The 19,232-nt window shown below is 44.8% G+C and overlaps 1 protein-coding gene across 1 annotated transcript in view; it reads left to right on the forward strand.

The window, feature by feature from the left end:
* got1 (glutamic-oxaloacetic transaminase 1, soluble) overlaps positions 1-17,264 on the forward strand; it is a 70,299-nt gene extending 53,035 nt beyond the window's left edge. The window contains exon 9 of the mRNA XM_070876470.1: positions 16,742-17,264. Within this exon, the coding sequence (XP_070732571.1) occupies positions 16,742-16,887 (146 nt within the window). The 3' untranslated portion in view covers positions 16,888-17,264. The remainder of the gene's footprint in view (positions 1-16,741) is intronic.
* Positions 17,265-19,232: the final 1,968 nt, after the last annotated feature.

A 19,232-nucleotide genomic window follows, 5' to 3' on the forward strand; every position in this document is an offset into this window, starting at 1 on the left:
TCCCTGTAATGTATGCATCAGTGAGTATGCTTATGGGTTTGTAGAGCTGTTGAGTTGTGAGTGGCTTAGCCAGTCACATGATGTTCACAAGACTCAATAAAACCCCAGCCAGTTGGGTTCAGGGGATCCACGATGAGGCAGGTGGTTGTGAGCCTGGTGGATGAACTGGTAATGTGTACTATGATTGTTAAATCTTTGCTAATAAACCAGCTAGTTATTGATAGCAATGTGTAGATATGAATTCCTAAGCAAAGAACCCATGAAGCAAATACATTACACCCCCCACCTCCAGGATGGTGAGAGACTATTTAATGGTGATGCCATAGGACAAGGAGAGGTAGCTGGGTGTTCTGTTGTTGAAGATGGTCATTGCCTGCCACTTGTCAAACTAAGCTTGGATGTTGAACATCTGTAGACTGGCATAGGCTTCTTCATTATCAGAAGAATGGAACTGGTGCTGAGGATGATCTTGTACTCTTGCAGACTACTCTTTAATGTTGGGGACTCTTGAGTTTAAACCAAAGAATCTTGGTTGCAGCAGTACTGAATTTGATCCCATGATCTGTTGGCATCCTCTAGTAAATATGTGCATTCAAATTCACAGCACAGTTTCCATGGGTGATGTGTTGCAGTAGTTATAGAAGTATTTAAAAGGCAAACTGTCAAGAAGAGCACAACTTTAAATTGGCCTTTCAAAAGTATGGCCTCTGATTTAGTGCTCCATTTAAAGGGAAACTTGATTTGGGGAAATGTGATCCTGGTCTCCAGCTTTATTCTCCCGTTGCTTTATAGCTGCAAGCTGGGCATCCACGGCTGGTGGGCAATGCCCATCAGCACCCTTCTGAGAAGAACTTCTCACTCACTGACTTGATAGTATGCACCATCATGCCACGAGCTTTGATGCAACACATCTCCAGCAAACTACTGACATTTTAAAAGAAAAAACACACTTCAGTGATGGATCACTTTCAAATTGAACTCAGCCCTCACATAAAATATCTGGGTCGGTACACCAATCCAATGGGGAGATGCACACGGGTTGGAGATAGCATCATATCATCATCATCATTATCATAGGCAGTCTCTCTGAGTCGAGGATGACTTGCTTCCACTCTAAAAGTGAGTTCTCAGGTGACTGATGAGTCCAATGTGGGACCTACAGTCTCTGTCACAGGTGGGGCAGACCGTGGTTGAAGGAAAGGGTGGTCGGGGAGTCTGGGTTGACGCAAGCTCCTTCTGCTGTCTACGCTTGTTTTCTGCTTGTTTTCGGCGATGGAACACGAGGTGCTCAGCGCCCTCCCAGATGCTCTTCCTCCATTTTGGACGGTCTTGGGCCAGGGATTCCCAGGAGTCGGTGGGGTGGTTGCACTTTGTCAAGGAGGTTTTGAGGGTGTCCTTGAAGCGTTTCCTCTGCCCACCTGGGGCTCGCTTGCCATATCTAAGCTCCGTGTACAGCGCTTACTTTGGGAGCCTCGTGTCGGGCATGCAGACGATGTGGCCCGCCCAACGGAGCTGATCGAGTGTGGTCGATGCTAGGGATGTTGGCCTGAGCGAGAATGCTGACGTTGGTGCGTCTGTCCTGCCAATGGATTTGCAAGATCTTGCGGAGGCAGCGCTGGTGGTACTTTTCCAGCGTTTGAGGTGTCTGCTGTATATAGTCCGCATCTTTGAGCCATATAGGAGGGCGGGTATCACTACTGCCCTGTAGACAATGAGCTTGGTGCTGGATTTGAGGTGCTGGTCTTCAAACACTCTCTTCCTCAAAAAACCGAAGGCTGCGCTGGCAAACTGAAGGCGGTGTTGGACCTTGTCGTCAATGTCTGTTCTTGCTAACAGTAGGCTCCCAAGGTATGGAAAATGGTCCACGTTGTCCAAGGCCTCGTCGGGGGGTAGTGCTGTATGGCGGGATCAGGTTGGTAGAGGACCTTTGTCTTACGGATGTTTAGCGTAAGGCCCATGCTCTCATACGCCTTGGTGAAGATGTTGAAGATGGCTTGGAGTTCGGCCTCTGAGTGTGCGCAGACGCAAACGTCATCTGCGTATTGTAGTTCAATGATAGAGGATGGGACGACCTTGGATCTGGCCTGGAGGCGGCGGAGGTTGAACAGATTCCCATCTGTTCTATAATTCAGTTCCACTCCGGCAGGAAGCTTGCTAAGGGTGGGATGTAGCATTGCAGCAAGGAAGTTTGAAAAGAGCGTTGGTGCGATGACAACCTTCCTGCTGTCCAAGACTTTCCACCTGGACCTTCCCGCTGCCAAGACTTTTGTTCACCCACGAGATGTGGCCGACTCAGCTACTGCACTCGATCCCCGATAGCGTCCGGTGAGCCTCCGACCACAGGTTTGGGTTCTACCCTCTCTCTCCGCCCTCGCATCCGGCTCCGTTGGCGCTTTGGCTCTGCCCTCTCTCTTCGCACCCGACTCCGGCAATGTTCTGACCTCCCTCTGGCTGCTGGTCCCACTCAACTGCGGAGCCACTGGCGAGCACATGGTGCGTGCAATCACAGAAACATAGAAAATAGGTGCAGGAGTAGGCCATTCGGCCCTTCGAGCCTGCACCGCCATTCAATGAGTTCATGGCTGAACATGCAACTTCAGTACCCCATTCCTGCTTTCTCGCCATACCCCTTGATCCCCCGAGTAGTAAGGACTATATCTAACTCCTTTTTGAATATATTTAGTGAATTGACCTCAACAACTTTCTGTGGTAGAGAATTCCACAGGTTCACCACTCTCTGGGTGAAGAAGTTTCTCCTCATCTCGGTCCTAAATGGCTTACCCCTTATCCTTAGACTGTGACCCCTGGTTCTGGACTTCCCCAACATTGGCAACATTCTTCCTGCATCTAACCTGTCTAAACCCATCAGAATTTTAAACGTTTCTATGAGATCCCCTCTCATTCTTCTGAACTCCAGTGAATACAAGCCCAGTTGATCCAGTCTTTCTTGATATGTCAGTCCCACCATCCCGTGAATCAGTCTGGTGAACCTTCGCTGCACTCCCTCAATAGCAAGAATGTCCTTTCTCAAGTTAGGAGACCAAAACGGTACACAATACTCCAGGTGTGGCCTCACCAAGGCCCTGTACAACTGTAATAACACCTCCCTGCCCCTGTACTCAAATCCCCTCGCTATGAAGGCCAACATGCCATTTGCTTTCTTAACCACCTGCTGTACCTGCATGCCAGCCTTCAATGACTGATGTACCATGACACCCAGGTCTCGTTGCACCTCTCCTTTTCCTAATCTGTCACCATTCAGATAATAGTCTATCTCTCTGTTTTTACCACCAAAGTGGATAACCTCACATTTATCCACATTATACTTCATCTGCTATGTATTTGCCCACTCACCTAACCTATCCAAGTCACTCTGCAGCCTCATAGCATCCTCCTCGCAGCTCACATTGCCACCCAACTTAGTGTCATCCGCAAATTTGGAGATACTACATTTAATCCCCTCGTCTAAATCATTAATGTACAATGTAAACAGCTGGGGCCCCAGCACAGAACCTTGCGGTACCCCACTAGTCACTGCCTGCCATTCTGAAAAGTACCCATTTACTCCTACTCTTTGCTTCCTGTCTGACGACCAGTTCTCGATCCACATCAGCACACTACCCCCAATCCCATGTGCTTTAACTTTGCACATTAATCTCTTATGTGGGACCTTGTCAAAAGCCTTCTGAAAGTCCAAATACACCACATCAACTGGTTCTCCCTTGTCCACACTACTGGAAACATCCTAAAAAATTCCAGAAGATTTGTCAAGCATGATTTCCCTTTCACAAATCCATGCTGACTTGGACCTATCATGTCACCTCTTTCCAAATGCACTGCTATGACATCCTTAATAATTGATTCCATCATTTTACCCACTACTGATGTCAGGCTGACCGGTCCATAATTCCCTGTTTTCTCTCCTTCCTTTTTTAAAAAGTGGGGTTACATTGGCTACCCTCCACTCCATAGGAACTGATCCAGAGTCTATGGAATGTTGGAAAATGACTGTCAATGCATCCGCTATTTCCTTAAGTACACTGGGATGCAGTCCATCAGGCCCTGGGGATTTATCGGCCTTCAATCCCATCAATTTCCCCAACACAATTTCCCAACTAATAAGGATTTCCCTCAGTTCCTCCTTCTTACTAGACCCTCTGACCCCTTTTATATCTGGAAGGTTGTTTGTGTCCTCCTTTGTGAATACCGAACCAAAGTACTTGTTCAATTGGTCTGCCATTTCTTTGTTCCCCGTTATGACTTCCCCTGATTCTGACTGCAGGGGACCTACGTTTGTCTTTACTAACCTTTTTCTCTTTGCATATCGATAGAAACTTTTGCAGTCCGTCTTAATGTTCCCTGCAAGCTTCCTCTTGTACTCTATTTTCCCTGCCCTAATCAAATTCTTTGTCCTCCTCTGCTGAGTTCTAAATTTCTCCTAGTCCCCAGGTTCACTGCTATTTCTGGCCAATTTGTATGCCACTTCCTTGGCTTTAATACTATCCCTGATTTCCCTTGATAGCCACGGTTGAGCCACCTTCCCTTTTTTATTTTTACGCCAGACAGGGATGTACAATTGTTGTAGTTCATCCATGCGGTTTCTAAATGTCTGCCATTGCCCATCCACAGTCAACCCCTTGAGTATCATTCGCCAATCTATCCTAGCCAATTCACGCCTCATACCTTCAAAGTTACCCTTTTTAAAGTTCTGGACCATGGTATCTGAATTAACTGTTTCAATTCTCCATCCTAATGCAGAATTCCACCATAATATGGTCACTCTTCCCCAAGGGGCCTCGCACAACAAGATTGCTAATTAATCCTCTCTCATTACACAACACCCAGTCTAAGATGGCCTCCCCTCTAGTTGGTTCCTTGAAATATTGGTCTAGAAAACCATCCTTTATGCACTCCAGGAAATCCTCCTCCACCGTATTGCTTCCAGTTTGGTTAGCCCAATCTATATGCATATTAAAGTCACCCATGATAACTGCTGCACCTTTATTGCATGCACCCCTAATTTCTTGTTTGATGCCCTCCCCAACATCACTACTACTGTTTGGAGGTCTGTACACAACTCCCACTAACGTTTTTTGCCCTTTGGTGTTCTGCAGCTCTACCCATATAGATTCCACATCATCCAAGCTAATGTCCTTCCGAACTATTGCATTAATCTCCTCTAACCAGCAATGCTACCCCACCTCCTTTTCCTTTTATTCTATCCTTCCTGAATGTTGAATACCCATGGATGTTGAGTTCCCAGCCCTGATCATCCTGGAGCCACGTCTCTGTAATCCCAATCACATCATATTTGTTAACATCTATTTGCACAGTTAATTCATCCACCTTATTACGGATACTCCTTGCATTAAGACACAAAGCCTTCAGGCTTGTTTTTTTAACACCCTTTGTCCTTTTAGAATTATGATGTAGTGTGGCCCTTTTTGTTTCTTGCCTTTGTTTACTCGGCCTTCCACTATTGCTTTTTACCTTTCTACCATCTGTTTCTGACTCCATATTACTTCGCCCTATCTCGCTGCATAGGTTCCCATCCCCCTGCCATATTAGTTTAAACACTCCCGAACTGCATTAGCAAATGTTACCCCGAGGACATCAGTTCCAGTCCTGCCCAAGTGCAGACCGTCCCTTTTGTACAGGTCCCACTTCCCCCAGAACTGGTCCCAGAATTTGAATCCCTCCCTCTTGCACCACTGCTCAAGCCATGTATTTATTCTAACTATCCTGCTCCCTCTATTCTGATTAGCACGTGGCACTGGTAGAAATCCAGAGATTACTACCTTTGAGGTCCTACTTTTTAATTTAACTCCTAGCTCCCTAAATTCAGCTTGTAGGACCTCTTCCCGCTCCTTACCTATATCGTTGGTACCTACATGTACCACGACAACTGGCTGTTCACCCTCTCCAGAATGCTCTCAGCCGCTCCGAGACATCCTTGACCCTTGCACCAGGGAGGCAACATACCATCCTGGAGTCTTGGTTGCAGCCGGAGAAACTCCTATGTATTCCCCTTACAATAGCGTCCCCTATCACTATAGCTCGCCCACTCTTTTTCCCATCCTTATGTGCAGCAGAGGCACCCACTGTGCTATGAACCTGGCTGTTGGTGCCTTCCCCTGGTAAGTCATCTCCCCCAACAGTATCCAAATCGGTATATCTGTTTTGGAGGGAGATGACCGCAGGGGACTCCTGCACTAACTTCCTGCTCATGCCTTGTCTCTTGGTCACCCATTCACTTTCTGTCCTAACCCTTACCTGCGGTGTGACCAACTCACTAAATGTGCTATCCACAACATTCTCAGCATCGCGCATGCCCCAGAGTGAGTCCATCCACAGCTCCAGTGCCGTCATGCGGTCTGTCAGGAGCTGCAGCTGGACACACTTCCCGCACACATAGTAGTCAGGGACACTGAAAGCGTCCCTGACTTCTCACATAGCACAGGAGGAGCAGCGGCCTCTCCTCCTCCTACGAACTGGATCTCTAGCCATCTCAATGCCTGCCCTCAGCCAGGAGCTAATACCTGGGAGAGGGAAGCATTGCCTCAAATCTCTCACCACCACTCTCCACACTTCTGATCTCTCACCATCTCTTTGAAAGGCGCTGCTCAGCGCTGAGCTTACGGCTCACACCCCACCGTAGGCAACTAGGCCCATATAGTAGAGCTTGGTCTCCAGTCGTCTTGGACCCCCTTGCCACTGGGCCAAGACCTCACTCTGCTAAGCCCGTGTGGTAACTGGTGTGCAACGGCCACCCCATTTTAAAAGAACTCACGCACAGGCATCTTCCAACCTTCAAAATGAAGTTCGAGACATGGAAAGTCAGGACCCTCGTGGACAACCCCAACAGCGACAGACCAGAACGCTGCACTGCTATCGTTGCCTGGGAGCTCAGACGCTTCGATGTAGACCTCGCCGCCCTAAGTGAGACCTGGCGGGCAGGGGAAGGCCAACTCAAAGAGCAAGGTGGTGGTTACACCTTCTTCTAGAAAGGCAAGCCAGAAGAAGTACGCCTCCTCCACGGAGTGGGCTTCGCCATCAAGAATGAGCTGCTGGGCCGTCTCAAAGACTCCCCTTGCAGGATAAGCAAACGTCTCATAACTCTTCAACTCACTCTAGCCCGAAACCAGCGCACTACGGTGTTAAGTGCGTACGACTCAACACTGGACGCTACAGATGAGACCAAAAGGGAATTCTACTCCAGCCTCGAACAATCCCTGTCCCGAGTCCCAATGAACGACAAGCTGGTCCTTCTTGGCGATTTCAATGCCAGAGTTGGAAAGGACATTGCATCATAACACTAGCTCCGGCTCCCCGACCCAATCTCCCTTCAGGCACAGCTCCCCGTAGGAAGGCGGGATTGGTGAATTTACTCTCTGCCTGAATGAAAACTGTAAACTATTTTCAAACATACCCGATGAAGGGTCGTATCTGGAACATTGGCCGTCTGTTCTTGGATACTGATTGGCTGGTTTGCATTTGCTGTGTGCTCCTTCCTGTCTTCGCTCTTGTCAAGTGAATGATTCTTGTTGCTTAGTGTTCATGCCCTACTGCTGTGTATGGAATTTGTCTGTTTTTCAGATGAGACCTTAGCGTCTCTGACTGCCTTTTCCTATTTGGCTCAGGAGGTTGCTGTAGATCCTGTGCCACTATTCAGAGCAGAGCAGCAATTTTCCTTGGTATCTTGGCCCGCAAACCTCCCTCAAATAACAGATTAATTGTGGTCAGTCATCTCATTCTCTGTTTGCGGAATCTAGCTGTGCGTAAATTGGTTACTGCATGTGGCTTCATAAGTGCCAAGCATTCAGAAGTAACTTATTTGACATGAAAAGCTTTGAGACTTCCTGAAATTGCGACGGGATCATTATAAGTGCAAGGCGTTCTTCTCTTCTAAGTTTATACACCACCTCCACCATCTCGGCAGCCTGCAGCCCTTAATCATCCTTTATATTATCATGATGTACAAAATTGTTTAATGACTTGGGAAGCTTTCTGTTTTCGTTTATATATATATATTTTTTAATTACATGGCAGATAACCCTCCACAGTTTGATACGAGTGTCTTTAATGAAAACTGTAGTGGGTTTTTATGTGTTGGTGGATTGGTGGAGCCCTTTGTCAGCACACCTCACCCACGGTTACCTTGGGTTTCCTGTAGTCCCTGTTGAGTTTCGTTTCGCTCTTACTGCCCTTTTAATACAAAACAACTGCACTAATTGAGCCGCATCCCTTTGTCCAGCGACTTTGTACCATACAATACTTAAAGCAGTAATGCCATCCAGCTGTACCGCCTGTGTGTTTTGTTTTGGATAGTTGCAGATTCACAAAGGGCTCGAGAACTTTATATTTAAAAAAAAAACAAAAGGAAAAAAAACTTTGCATCATACTTTTATTAATGGGAAGCAGACTGTTTGGCTTAGTGAAGGATCTTGTGCAATTTGAGAGTCTGTTGAGAGCGCCTGTTTTGGTGCCCTGAAGGAGTCAATTAGATGTACACATAACACACCACCAGGGTCTTCTGCCTGCTGCCATGGCAGTATCTCTTTCTATTTAGCAAAAGACCCCAGGTATCTGATAAAGAGCCACGTTAAAGACCCCCGTCTGCTTTGCAAGAGAGGACCTCTGGGAATGGAGCTGCTTCTATATCGGGCTGGGTGGTGAGCCAGGTGCCCCTGGCTCCCGATGAGCAGCTGCTGGCAACCTCAAAATAAACCTGTTGGATCAGTTAAAGCAGGACACTGGGGAGACCCTCTCTCTTGTTATTTTGTAGACGGGGCCTCTCAAGAGGCTGTATTTAGCCAGTTTCATTGTTTACTATGGTATTCCCATGAGCTGACTGTGAGTATGTGTGTGTGTGTGTCTCTCTCTCTCTCTCTCTCTCTTTCACTTTGTTTTCCTGTCTCTCTCTTTCTCTCTCTAGAGCCAATGCCAGTTTTTAATGTTCTGTTTCCATCTCTTACTCTCCTTCCCGCCCCGCCCCCCCACCCCTCATGGCCGGGGACCCTGGTTTGGGGCACCTGAATAAGTCGCAGTCCATTTTTATTCCAGGATTGTGTGTGGGTGGGGGGAAAGCTGATTACATGATTGTTTACTTTCCTTGTTGGAAGCCTTGCTTCTGATGGGCAGAGGCTGCTATTTACTGATTTACGTCAGTGGAATAAATCCGGATTCCAGGATTTGTTTGTTAAACTAACATTTTGTGAATCATGTTCCAGCTGTTTTCCAGTAAACGAGCCAGTGGCTTTGGCCACTTGTCTGCGCTTCCCTAGCACGGCCATTATCCAGTAATTAGCCCAAGTAGCCGTTTGTCACCCATGACACTCGATGGTGGGGCAATTTGACCATGGGAGTTTCGAAGCCGAGTCCTGTACTGTCCCAGTCATGGGTCCACACACAGTATGCAGTGTGTGTCACCTGGGCACAATCGGGAATGGAAAGCCTTGCTGAATAGGGCAGCAAGAAAATAAATATAATATTTTGTGTTCTGTTTCTTGTGTTCCCACTCTGTCACTTTCGCTCTCTTTCTCCCTCGATCATGTTCTCATTCTTTGGCATTCTCTCTCCCCTTCTTGTTCCTTTCTCGCTCTATCGCTCTTACTCTAGTTCTCAGTCCATATACTTTATTGCATTCTTGCTGTTTATTCTCTTTCTGCCTCTCTTGCTCAATCATTTATTACTATAGATTATATTGTTTGCAAGTTCTTGCTCAATAGAATTTTTGTACTGAACAGTAGACCTCGCCCTCACCACATATCTGAAAAGTAGACTCCAGGATTCTCTAAAATCTATGTATATTCCCACTACATTAGTACCTTTACTGTGTAGTAGTTTGTTTGTTTTTAAGTTTCACACCCCAGAAACGTGTAATGTTGTGGGACAGCCCTGAGTTTCTTGTACACAGAAAAGGTACATGGGAAGAATTCCGATGTGGGGAACTGAGAAACCCCTTTGATTCTTTTTCTCTCATGCCTGGGGATCCTGAGGTTAACCAACTCAGACCAGACCAGAGCTGAAACCTGGGCTGGAAGGCTCAGAGCCACTTTATCCAATGCACTTGCTAACTGAATAATTTAGGGGACAGAGACATTTTAATTACTGCCTTAAAGATAAACTATTGGGACATCCTGAAGAAAAACATTTCCACGTATATAACGTCTTTCGTATTTCAAAATGTCCACAGCCAATTAATCGTGTTTGAAGTATAGCTATTGTTATTATATAGGCAAACATCGCAACCAATTTGCACATTAGCATGGTCCCATAAACAGCAAGGACAAAAATGATTGGTTGAGGGATAAATACTGGACAGGAACTCCCCTGCTCTCTGAATAGTATCATGGGACTTGGAGTTCCACCTGAGCAGGCGCACTGCATTTAACGGCACCTCTGACAGTACAACACTCCCTCAGTATTCATTGAAGTGTCAGCCCAGATTATGTGCCCCAGTCCAACAGTGGGGCTCGAGTTTCTAACTCCTAGGTCAGAGTGCAAGCACTGAGCCAAGGCTGGTTTGATCTAATTTATTGGACTGTGTGCCCAAAGCCCAAGTATGTTTGTCTAGTTTGAGCTGGGGTAGTGGTCCCGTTAATTCAATTACAATACTAATGGAACTTTAAAAACTAGCTGCATTCCAAAGTCATGTTGCCAGCCAAACCCGATACAGACTTTACGGAGATTTGTTTCAGTTGTCTCCACGATTGGATAACAAGAGAAAGCAAAAGCACATTCAAAACAATGCCGTGATTCGCTCAGTTTTAACGGCAGTGATTACTGTAGATTTTAGCTGATGGCCATAACTTCTAGTTAAGTATTGAAGACTTTTCAAATCATTGAGCCAGTGTGTAAGTTTCAAATAGATGGATCGGGCCACTTAGCTCCCACAATTATACGGCTAAGAAACAAAAGAATTAACGACATAAATAAAGGTTAACTGTAAAATAATTTAATGTAGAAATTGGAAGCATTTGTGATTTTCATTTCCAGGATCTTGCTCAGTATAATATCTACAAGAAATATCTCTCTCTATTCACTTATTCATCTGTTCAGTGAATTCCCTTGATAGTTAGTCTGAAACGAGATCTGACTTTGTGGTGGTGCTCTGCTGCTTTTCGAAGGTGTGCAAAAGATCCTGTGGAGGTACAGGATAAGGACATTTTAAAGAGAGATTTTCCGTTCGTTACCCTGGACCAAAACTTGTATAGGTAGTGAACATACTCGTGAATGTAAAAACTCACTTACGAGTGGCGTAAAATATACAAGTTGAAATGTCTAGAATAAAAAGGGTTTTTTTTAAAGTCCCAACATCTAAGAGGTTGTACTGGACTCACATTCCCGCTAATGAGAATTTTTTGCTGCATTGAGAGACAACCTTTTTCATCAAAGATTTCACCTTTTGAAACAAAGTGCTTCTTGTAAACTTGTAGCAGTGTTTTATTGCATCCCTCCGTACTGGAAGTTTCAAAGCAAAAGTTCCCAGTTCACCAGGCCCCTTTTAAAATGAATAAATATTTGAAAAACATACCTGTATCAGTACTGAAAATAAATACACTGCATGAACAGACTGAAAGGGAGCTTTCTACATCGTCCTTGTGGCAAGTCATTGAAGTGTAAGCCCCATCTAGTGGTGTGTATGTGTGTTCTTAATCTCACTCTCTGAGGAATTTTCAAATGTCTTTAACCTTCATTAGATTGAATCGCCAGCATTGGATAACCTCACGATCACTTTTGTTTCCAAACACACATTTTCTGTAGAATTCTTGATGGCTGAAAATGAGTGGTAAAGCTATAACTTTAAGCAGGAAAATTGATGCTCAAATAGAAACATAGAAAATAGGTGCAGGAGTAGGCCGTTCAGCCCTTCGAGCCTGCACCACCATTCAATGAGTTCATGGCTGAACATGCAACCACAGTACCCCATTTCTGCTTTCCTGCCACACCCCTTGATCCCCCTAACTCCTTTTTGAATATATTTAGTGAATTGGCCTCAACAACTTTCTGTGGTAGAGAATTCCACAGGTTCACCACTCCCTGGGTGAAGAAGTTTCTCCTCATCTCGGTCCTAAATGACTTACCCCTTATCCTTAGACTGTGACCCCTGGTTCTGGACTTCCCCAACATTCATAAGAACATAAGAACATAAGAATTAGGAACAGGAGTAGGCCATCTAGCCCCTCGAGCCTGCTCAGCCACCCAACAAGATCACGGCTGATCTGGCCGTGGACTCCGCTCCACTGACTCACCCGCTCCCCATAACCCTTAATTCCCTTATTGGTTAAAAATCTATCTATCTGTGATTTGAATATATTCAATGAGCTAGCCTCAACTGCTTCCTTGGGCAGAGAATTCCACAGATTCACAACCCTTTGGGAGAAGAAATTCCTTCTCAACTCGGTTTTAAATTGGCTCCCCCGTATTTTGAGGCTGTGCCCCCTAGTTCTAGTCTCCCCGACCAGTGGAAACAACCTCTCTGCCTCTATCCTGTCTATCCCTTTCATTATTTTAAATGTTTCTATAAGATCACCCCTCATCCTTCTGAACTCCAACGAGTAAAGACCCAGTCTACTCAATCTATCATCATAAGGTAACCCCCTCATCTCTGGAATCAGCCTAGTGAATCGTCTCTGTACCCCTTCCAAAGCTAGTATATCCTTCCTTAAGTAAGGTGACCAAAACTGCACGCAGTACACCAGGTGCGGCCTCACCAATACCCTGTACAGTTGCAGCAGGACCTTCCTGCTTTTGTACTCCATCCCTCTCGCAATGAAGGCCAACATTCCATTCACCTTCCTGATTACCTGCTGCACCTGCAAACTAACTTTTTGGGATTCATTCACAAGGACCCACAGGTCCCTCTGCACTGCAGCATGTTGCAATTTCTCCCCATTCAAATAATATTCCCTTTTACTGTGTTTTTTTTCCCAAGGTGGATGACCTCACATTTACCGACATTGTATTCCATCTGCCAAACCTTAGCCCATTCGCTTAACCTATCTAAATCTCTTTGCAGCCTCTCTGTCTCCTCTACACAACCTGCTTTCCCACTAATCTTTGTGTCATCTGCAAATTTTGTTACACTACACTCTGTCCCCTCTTCCAGGTCATCTATGCATATTGTAAACAGTTGTGGTCCCAGCACCGATCCCTGTGGCACACCACTAACCACCGATTTCCAATCCGAAAAGGACCCATTTATCCCGACTCTCTGCTTTCTGTTAGCCAGCCAGTTCTCGATCCATGCTAATACATTTCCTCTGACTCTGCGTACCTTTATCTTCTGCAGTAACCTTTTGTGTGGCACCTTATCGAATGCCTTTTGGAAATCTAAATACACCACATCCATCGGTACACCTCTATCCACCATGCTCGTTATATCCTCAAAGAATTCCAGTAAATTAGTTAAACATGATTTCCCCTTCATGAATCCATGTTGCGTCTGCTTGATTGCACTATTCCTATCTAGGTGTCCCGCTACTTCTTCCTTAGTGATAGCTTCAAGCATTTTCCCCACTACAGATGTTAAACTAACCGGCCTTTTGTCTGCTCCCTTTTTTAAACAGAGGCGTTACATTAGATGCTTTCCAATCCGATGGCACCTCCCCAGAGTCCAGAGAATTTTGGTAGATTATAACCAATGCATCTGCTATAACTTCCGCCATCTCTTTTAATACCCTGGGATGCATTTCATCAGGACCAGGGGACTTGTCTACCTTGAGTCCCATTAGCCTGTCCAGCACTACCCTCCTAGTGATAGTGATTGTTTCAAGGTCCTCCCTTCCCACAGTCCCGTGACCAGCAATTTTTGGCATGGTTTTTGTGTCTTTCACTGTGAAGACCGAAGCAAAATAATTGTTTAAGGTCTCAGCCATTTCCACATTTCCCATTATTAAATCCCCTTTCTCATCTTCTAAGGAACCAACATTTACTTTAGTCACTCTTTTCCGTTTTATATATCGGTAAAAGCTTTTACTATCTGTTTTTATGTTTTGCACAACTTTACATTCATAATCTATCTTCCCCTTCTTTATTGCTTTCATAGTCATTCTTTGCTGTCATTTAAAATTTTCCCAATCTTCTAGTTTCCCACTAACCTTGGCCACCTTATACGCATTGGTTTTTAATTTAATACTCTCCTTTATTTCCTTGGTTATCCACGGCTGGTTATCCCTTCTCTTACCGCCCTTCTTTTTCACTGGAATATATTTTTGTTGAGCACTATGAAAGAGCTCCTTAAAAGTCCTCTACTGTTCCTCAATTGTGCCACCGTTTAGTCTGTGTTCCCAGTCTACTTTAGCCAACTCTGTCCTCATCCCACTATAGTCTCCTTTGTTTAAGCATAGTAGGCTCGTTTGAGACACTACTTCCTCACCCTCAATCTGTATTACAAATTCAACCATACTGTGATCACTCATTCCGAGAGGATCTTTTACTAAGAGATCGTTTATTATTCCTGTCTCATTACACAGGACCAGATCTAAGATAGCTTGCTCCCTTGTAGGTTCTGTAACATACTGTTCTAAGAAACAATCCCGTATGCATTCTATGAATTCCTCCTCAAGGCTACCCCGTGCGATTTGATTTGACCAATCGATATGTAGGTTAAAATCCCCCATGATTACTGCCGTTCCTTTTTCACATGCCTCCATTATTCCCTTGATTATTGTCCGCCCCACCGTGAAGTTATTATTTGGGGGCCTATAAACTACGTCCACCAGTGACTTTTTCCCCTTACTATCTCTAATCTCCACCCACAATGATTCAACATTTTGTTCATTAGAGCCAATATCGTCTCTCACAACTGCCCTGATATCATCCTTTATTAACGGAGCTACCCCACCTCCTTTCCCTTCTTGTCTATCTTTCCAAATTGTCAGATACCCCTGTATGTTTAATTCCCAGTCTTGGCCACCTTGCGACCACGTTTCTGTAATGGCCACCAAATCATACCCATTTGTAATGATTTGTGCTGTCAACTCATTTACTTTATTTCGAATGCTGCGTGCGTTTAGGTAGAGTGATTTAATACTAGTTTTTAAACCATGATTTTTAGTTTTGACCCCTCCTGCAGCCCCTTTATATTCATATATATTGTCCCTTCCTATTACCTTGTGGTTTACACTTACCCCAGTGCTACTCTGCTCTGTTGCCTCCTGCCTTTTGCATTCTTTCTTGGGATTCTGTTCATCTGAACTCTCACCCACTCTAACTAGTTCAGAGCCCTCTCCTGGGTTCCCATCCCCCTGCCAAGCTAGTTTAAAGCCCTTCCAACCGCACTATCAAAACCACCTGCGAGAACATTGGTCCCGTCTCTGTTGAGGTGTAATCTGTCCGACTTGTACAGGTCCCACCTTCCCCAGAAGCGGTCCTAATTGTTCAGGAAACTAAAGCCCTCCCTCCTACACCAATGGGAGAGTGGAGAGCACCAGTTCCAACTGTCACAGGAGAGAGAGTGGAGAGCACCAGCTTTATGGTTTACAAAACTTAATTCTTGAGATTTTATTCTCTCAACCCTGTCTTTTTTTTTTACATTCTATCCAGGCTATGCTACCTAGGTAGAAATGATCGATCCTATGCCACGAGGACTGGTTATTCCCCGGATTGGGGAGGTACCTGCTCTCTGTTGTGTAACTGTCCCAAGATGAAATTGCAGGCATTGACCTGCACCTCGACGCTCTTGTGAAGGGCAGGCTTCAGCCATTTGTTCTCCTTAGAGCAGCAAAGGCTAAGAAGAGATTTAATAGCAGAGTTTGAAATTATGAAGGGTTTTGATAGAGTAGATAGAGAGAAACTGTATGCAGTAAAAAAGTCACAGATTTAAGATGATTGGCAAAAGATCCAGAGGCAAGCTGAGAGTTTTTTTTTTACACAGCAAGTTGTTATGATCTGGAATGCGCTGCCTGCAAGGGCGGTGGAAGCAAATTCAATAATAACATTCAAAAGGGAATTGGATAAATACGCGAAAGGAAAAAAATATTCAAAGCTATGGGGAAAGGTCAGTGCAGTGGGACTAATTGGACTGCTCTTTCAAAGAGCCGGCATAGGCAAGATGGGCCTAATGGCTTCCTTCTGTGCTGTATCATTCTATAATTTGCAGGTCCTGGGCTCCACCGATTCCAGGGTCAGGCACATCGCTGTGCCATGTGAAAAGCAACTTGTGACGGAGTACCCTTGTAATGTTCTCCTGAGGCTTGTGAGGCGGAGCAGTGGAAAGCTTTAGCCACCTGGAGGATCTCTGCTGAAAACCCTCTACTCTTTTCCTTTCCTGGAATAATGCCCCGGGGGCCTCGATCTAACGTCTAATCCGAAAGGTGGCACCGCATCCTGCACTTCCACAGTGAAGTGTTGGTCTAGACTCACTCTAAGCACAAGTCATGGAGTGGGCCGTATCCCCATAACCTACTGACTCAAGGATGTAACTAACTGAGCAAAGTTGATGCCAAAGAATGAGGAGAAAAGTTCCACTGCCAGCACTGACATTCTTGTTGAAAATTCATCGTGTGACAATTTAAACTGAAGTCAACTTGAGATTTTTTTTTTTAAGCACTTTCTTAAAGGTTAATAGGAACATTGTGTCTCCAAGTGAACTGATGGTGGCTAATTTCTGAGATCCTATTAACTTATTTACTAACAATGTTCATCTTAAGAACCAACTTCAGATAGGAGCAAGCCAATGGCAGACTCCCAACAGAAAAAGATGCTGACCCTTTCTCTCTTTGTTTTTGTTTTACAGCCTCCCAGGTGGATTATATGATTAAGAAGAAGCATATCTATCTCTTGGCCAGTGGCCGCATCAACATGTGCGGTCTAACCACTGGCAACTTGGATTACGTGGCCGAATCCATAAACGAAGCGGTGATGAGCAGCCAGTGTCCGTAATCTCGCTCGCTCACTCTCTCGCTCACTCACTCGGTGACATTGTGACCACTGAAACAAACAATTTGTAGATGTGCTTGTGTGTGTGTGTGTTGGGGTGGGGATGGGGGAGGTTCTTTTCTCGATGTTGTGGATTCAAGTTCCTACCACCCCCTTCCCCCCCCAAATTTTATATAACAAGTTCAGTTGGCAATGAGATGCCCTCAAATTGCTCTGTAATAAAGTAATCAAACCACAGGAACTCTCATTAATTGAGCTTTAAACCATGGTTCAGTATCCGACCACCTTTGATTTTTATCCTCACAATTTGCAGTGCACTTTTATAAATGTGCATCAAATGGTGCCTGTGAATTTTAATAGAAGTCACGGCTGATGCCTGGCCCCCACCTCCAAACATCGCGAAACTGACCTGTGACAGAGTTATCCTCATCTGCATTATGTCTCTGTATTTTTGTAAGTGCGTAACAGGATACTTGGAGGTCGGGCGGGAGGAGGAGAGTTAAGATGTAAAGCCACACGAGCAATGCCGATCTGATCAACTCTGGATTAGATTGGTGTGTCTTGAAACACATTGTTAAATATCGTCTGTTAAGACAGAAATGGTCTGGGGCACAGTGAGTGTTCTGTTGTGTGGTCCACTTGTGAGATTAACACACGATGCAGACCAAAGCCCTATAATCCTGTGAAAGTATCTGCAGAACTTGCCTTCTCCATGCATGTAGGGTAAATATACTGCCCCTGCCCCCACTTTGCCTGAGCAGACAGTCCTTTCTCTGCGCCCCTTTCATAGGCGAGGCTTTTCAGTATTCGAGTGTGCTGCTGAATAACTAAATGTAAACATTTATAAAAAAAAAAGCAGCCAATCACTTCATGTGTTTGGGGTATGTGATTTTTATTATTTATTTTTCTTAACTCTTCCCAAAGGGCAGATTCACTTCAAAAACGTCTCCCTTTCTAAGTAAACAAAACCCAATAAAATGGGCGTGTTTTAATTCCCAAAATCACAGGCAAGAACTTGGAAAAAAATTAGATCTTAGTAAACTGAGAGTGATTTTAATTTTCTTAAATTTAAACTGGAGTGATGCTCCAATAAACTTTACCACAGAAGTGGGGGGAGGGGGGGGGCTTGAATGGAACAAACATGAGTGTGAGCACTTTGAGAACAATGATTGGTCTGAATAACATCTGATTAATATCTTCATAACATAGTGAAGGTATTAAACTGCTTGATTCAAAATAGTCTGCTATTTGCTTACTGTAATCCCTGTTCAAGGTAATGGTGTTGTGTGAATGTGGGTTGTATAACCTACAGCTGTGGCAGAAGGCAGGATTCCTGCAATAATTGATTAGAGCCATCCAATTCAAGAGATGATTTTAGTGACATGTGTAGGACATCCTACAGCACATAATTTTCAAGATGCAATTGCTGAACGAATTCTAAATGTGCTGAAATTGTTCCGTTGTGTCGAGACCTTTTTATCGTGATCAGATCCTCTACAAGCATGTTGTCAGTGATCAGTCCAATCTTGGAGCCTTGGCCAATACGAGACGAGAGCAGAGCTGCTCCACACAGTCATGCTGTTGTAAAGTGGATGGCAGGCTAACTGGATATTTCTTACAAATGTTTCTTTAAGTATTCCACTGGAAGGGAAGAACAAATCAAGGAAATCAATATTACAGGGGGAAGTAATTCCAGATTTACTTGTCGTGTTTGGTTGTGAGGTGCCACAATCATACAGCCGTAATGAGGTCACACAGAGTGACAGTGGTGTTCCAATCACAACCTTTAAACTAGTGGGACTGAAGGATTGATAGAGAATGATTAATTCAAAACTGCATTCGGTTCTAATTTATATTGAAGGAACTTATTAACATAATGAAGATATTAAACGGCTTGATTCAGAATAGTGTTGCAGGTACCATTCCAGTCCACAGGTCTTTGTAACAAGTGAACTGTATCAGCTATCCCTGTAGTTTTGCGAGTTAATCATAGGGACTGTGCAGCTCCTAGTGGGGCCAAGGCAGGCAGCTCTTATATGGAAATACAGTATTTGTGATGCACACTGCATTAACAGCGACTGGTCTTCACCCCTCCCCTTCCCTATAAAGCAATTTCAAACCCAGAACTCTGCTGACCAGCAATCTTGCTGCAAATCACTTAGCGGAAGATAGCAGGCTACAGTAATGTCAAATAGGAGTTTAGAGTCTTACAGATAATTAACAGCAATGAATGTAACCAGCTTGCGGTTGACTCCACATCACCATGCCACCACCCAAGCTGGCGGTTTTTAATGGGGACGATTCTTTGTCACCTGGACTGCAGTTTCCATACAGTAACGCCCATTTTA

The sequence above is a fragment of the Pristiophorus japonicus genome, chromosome 3, assembly GCF_044704955.1.
Source record: "Pristiophorus japonicus isolate sPriJap1 chromosome 3, sPriJap1.hap1, whole genome shotgun sequence".
Taxonomy (NCBI): domain Eukaryota; kingdom Metazoa; phylum Chordata; class Chondrichthyes; family Pristiophoridae; genus Pristiophorus; species Pristiophorus japonicus.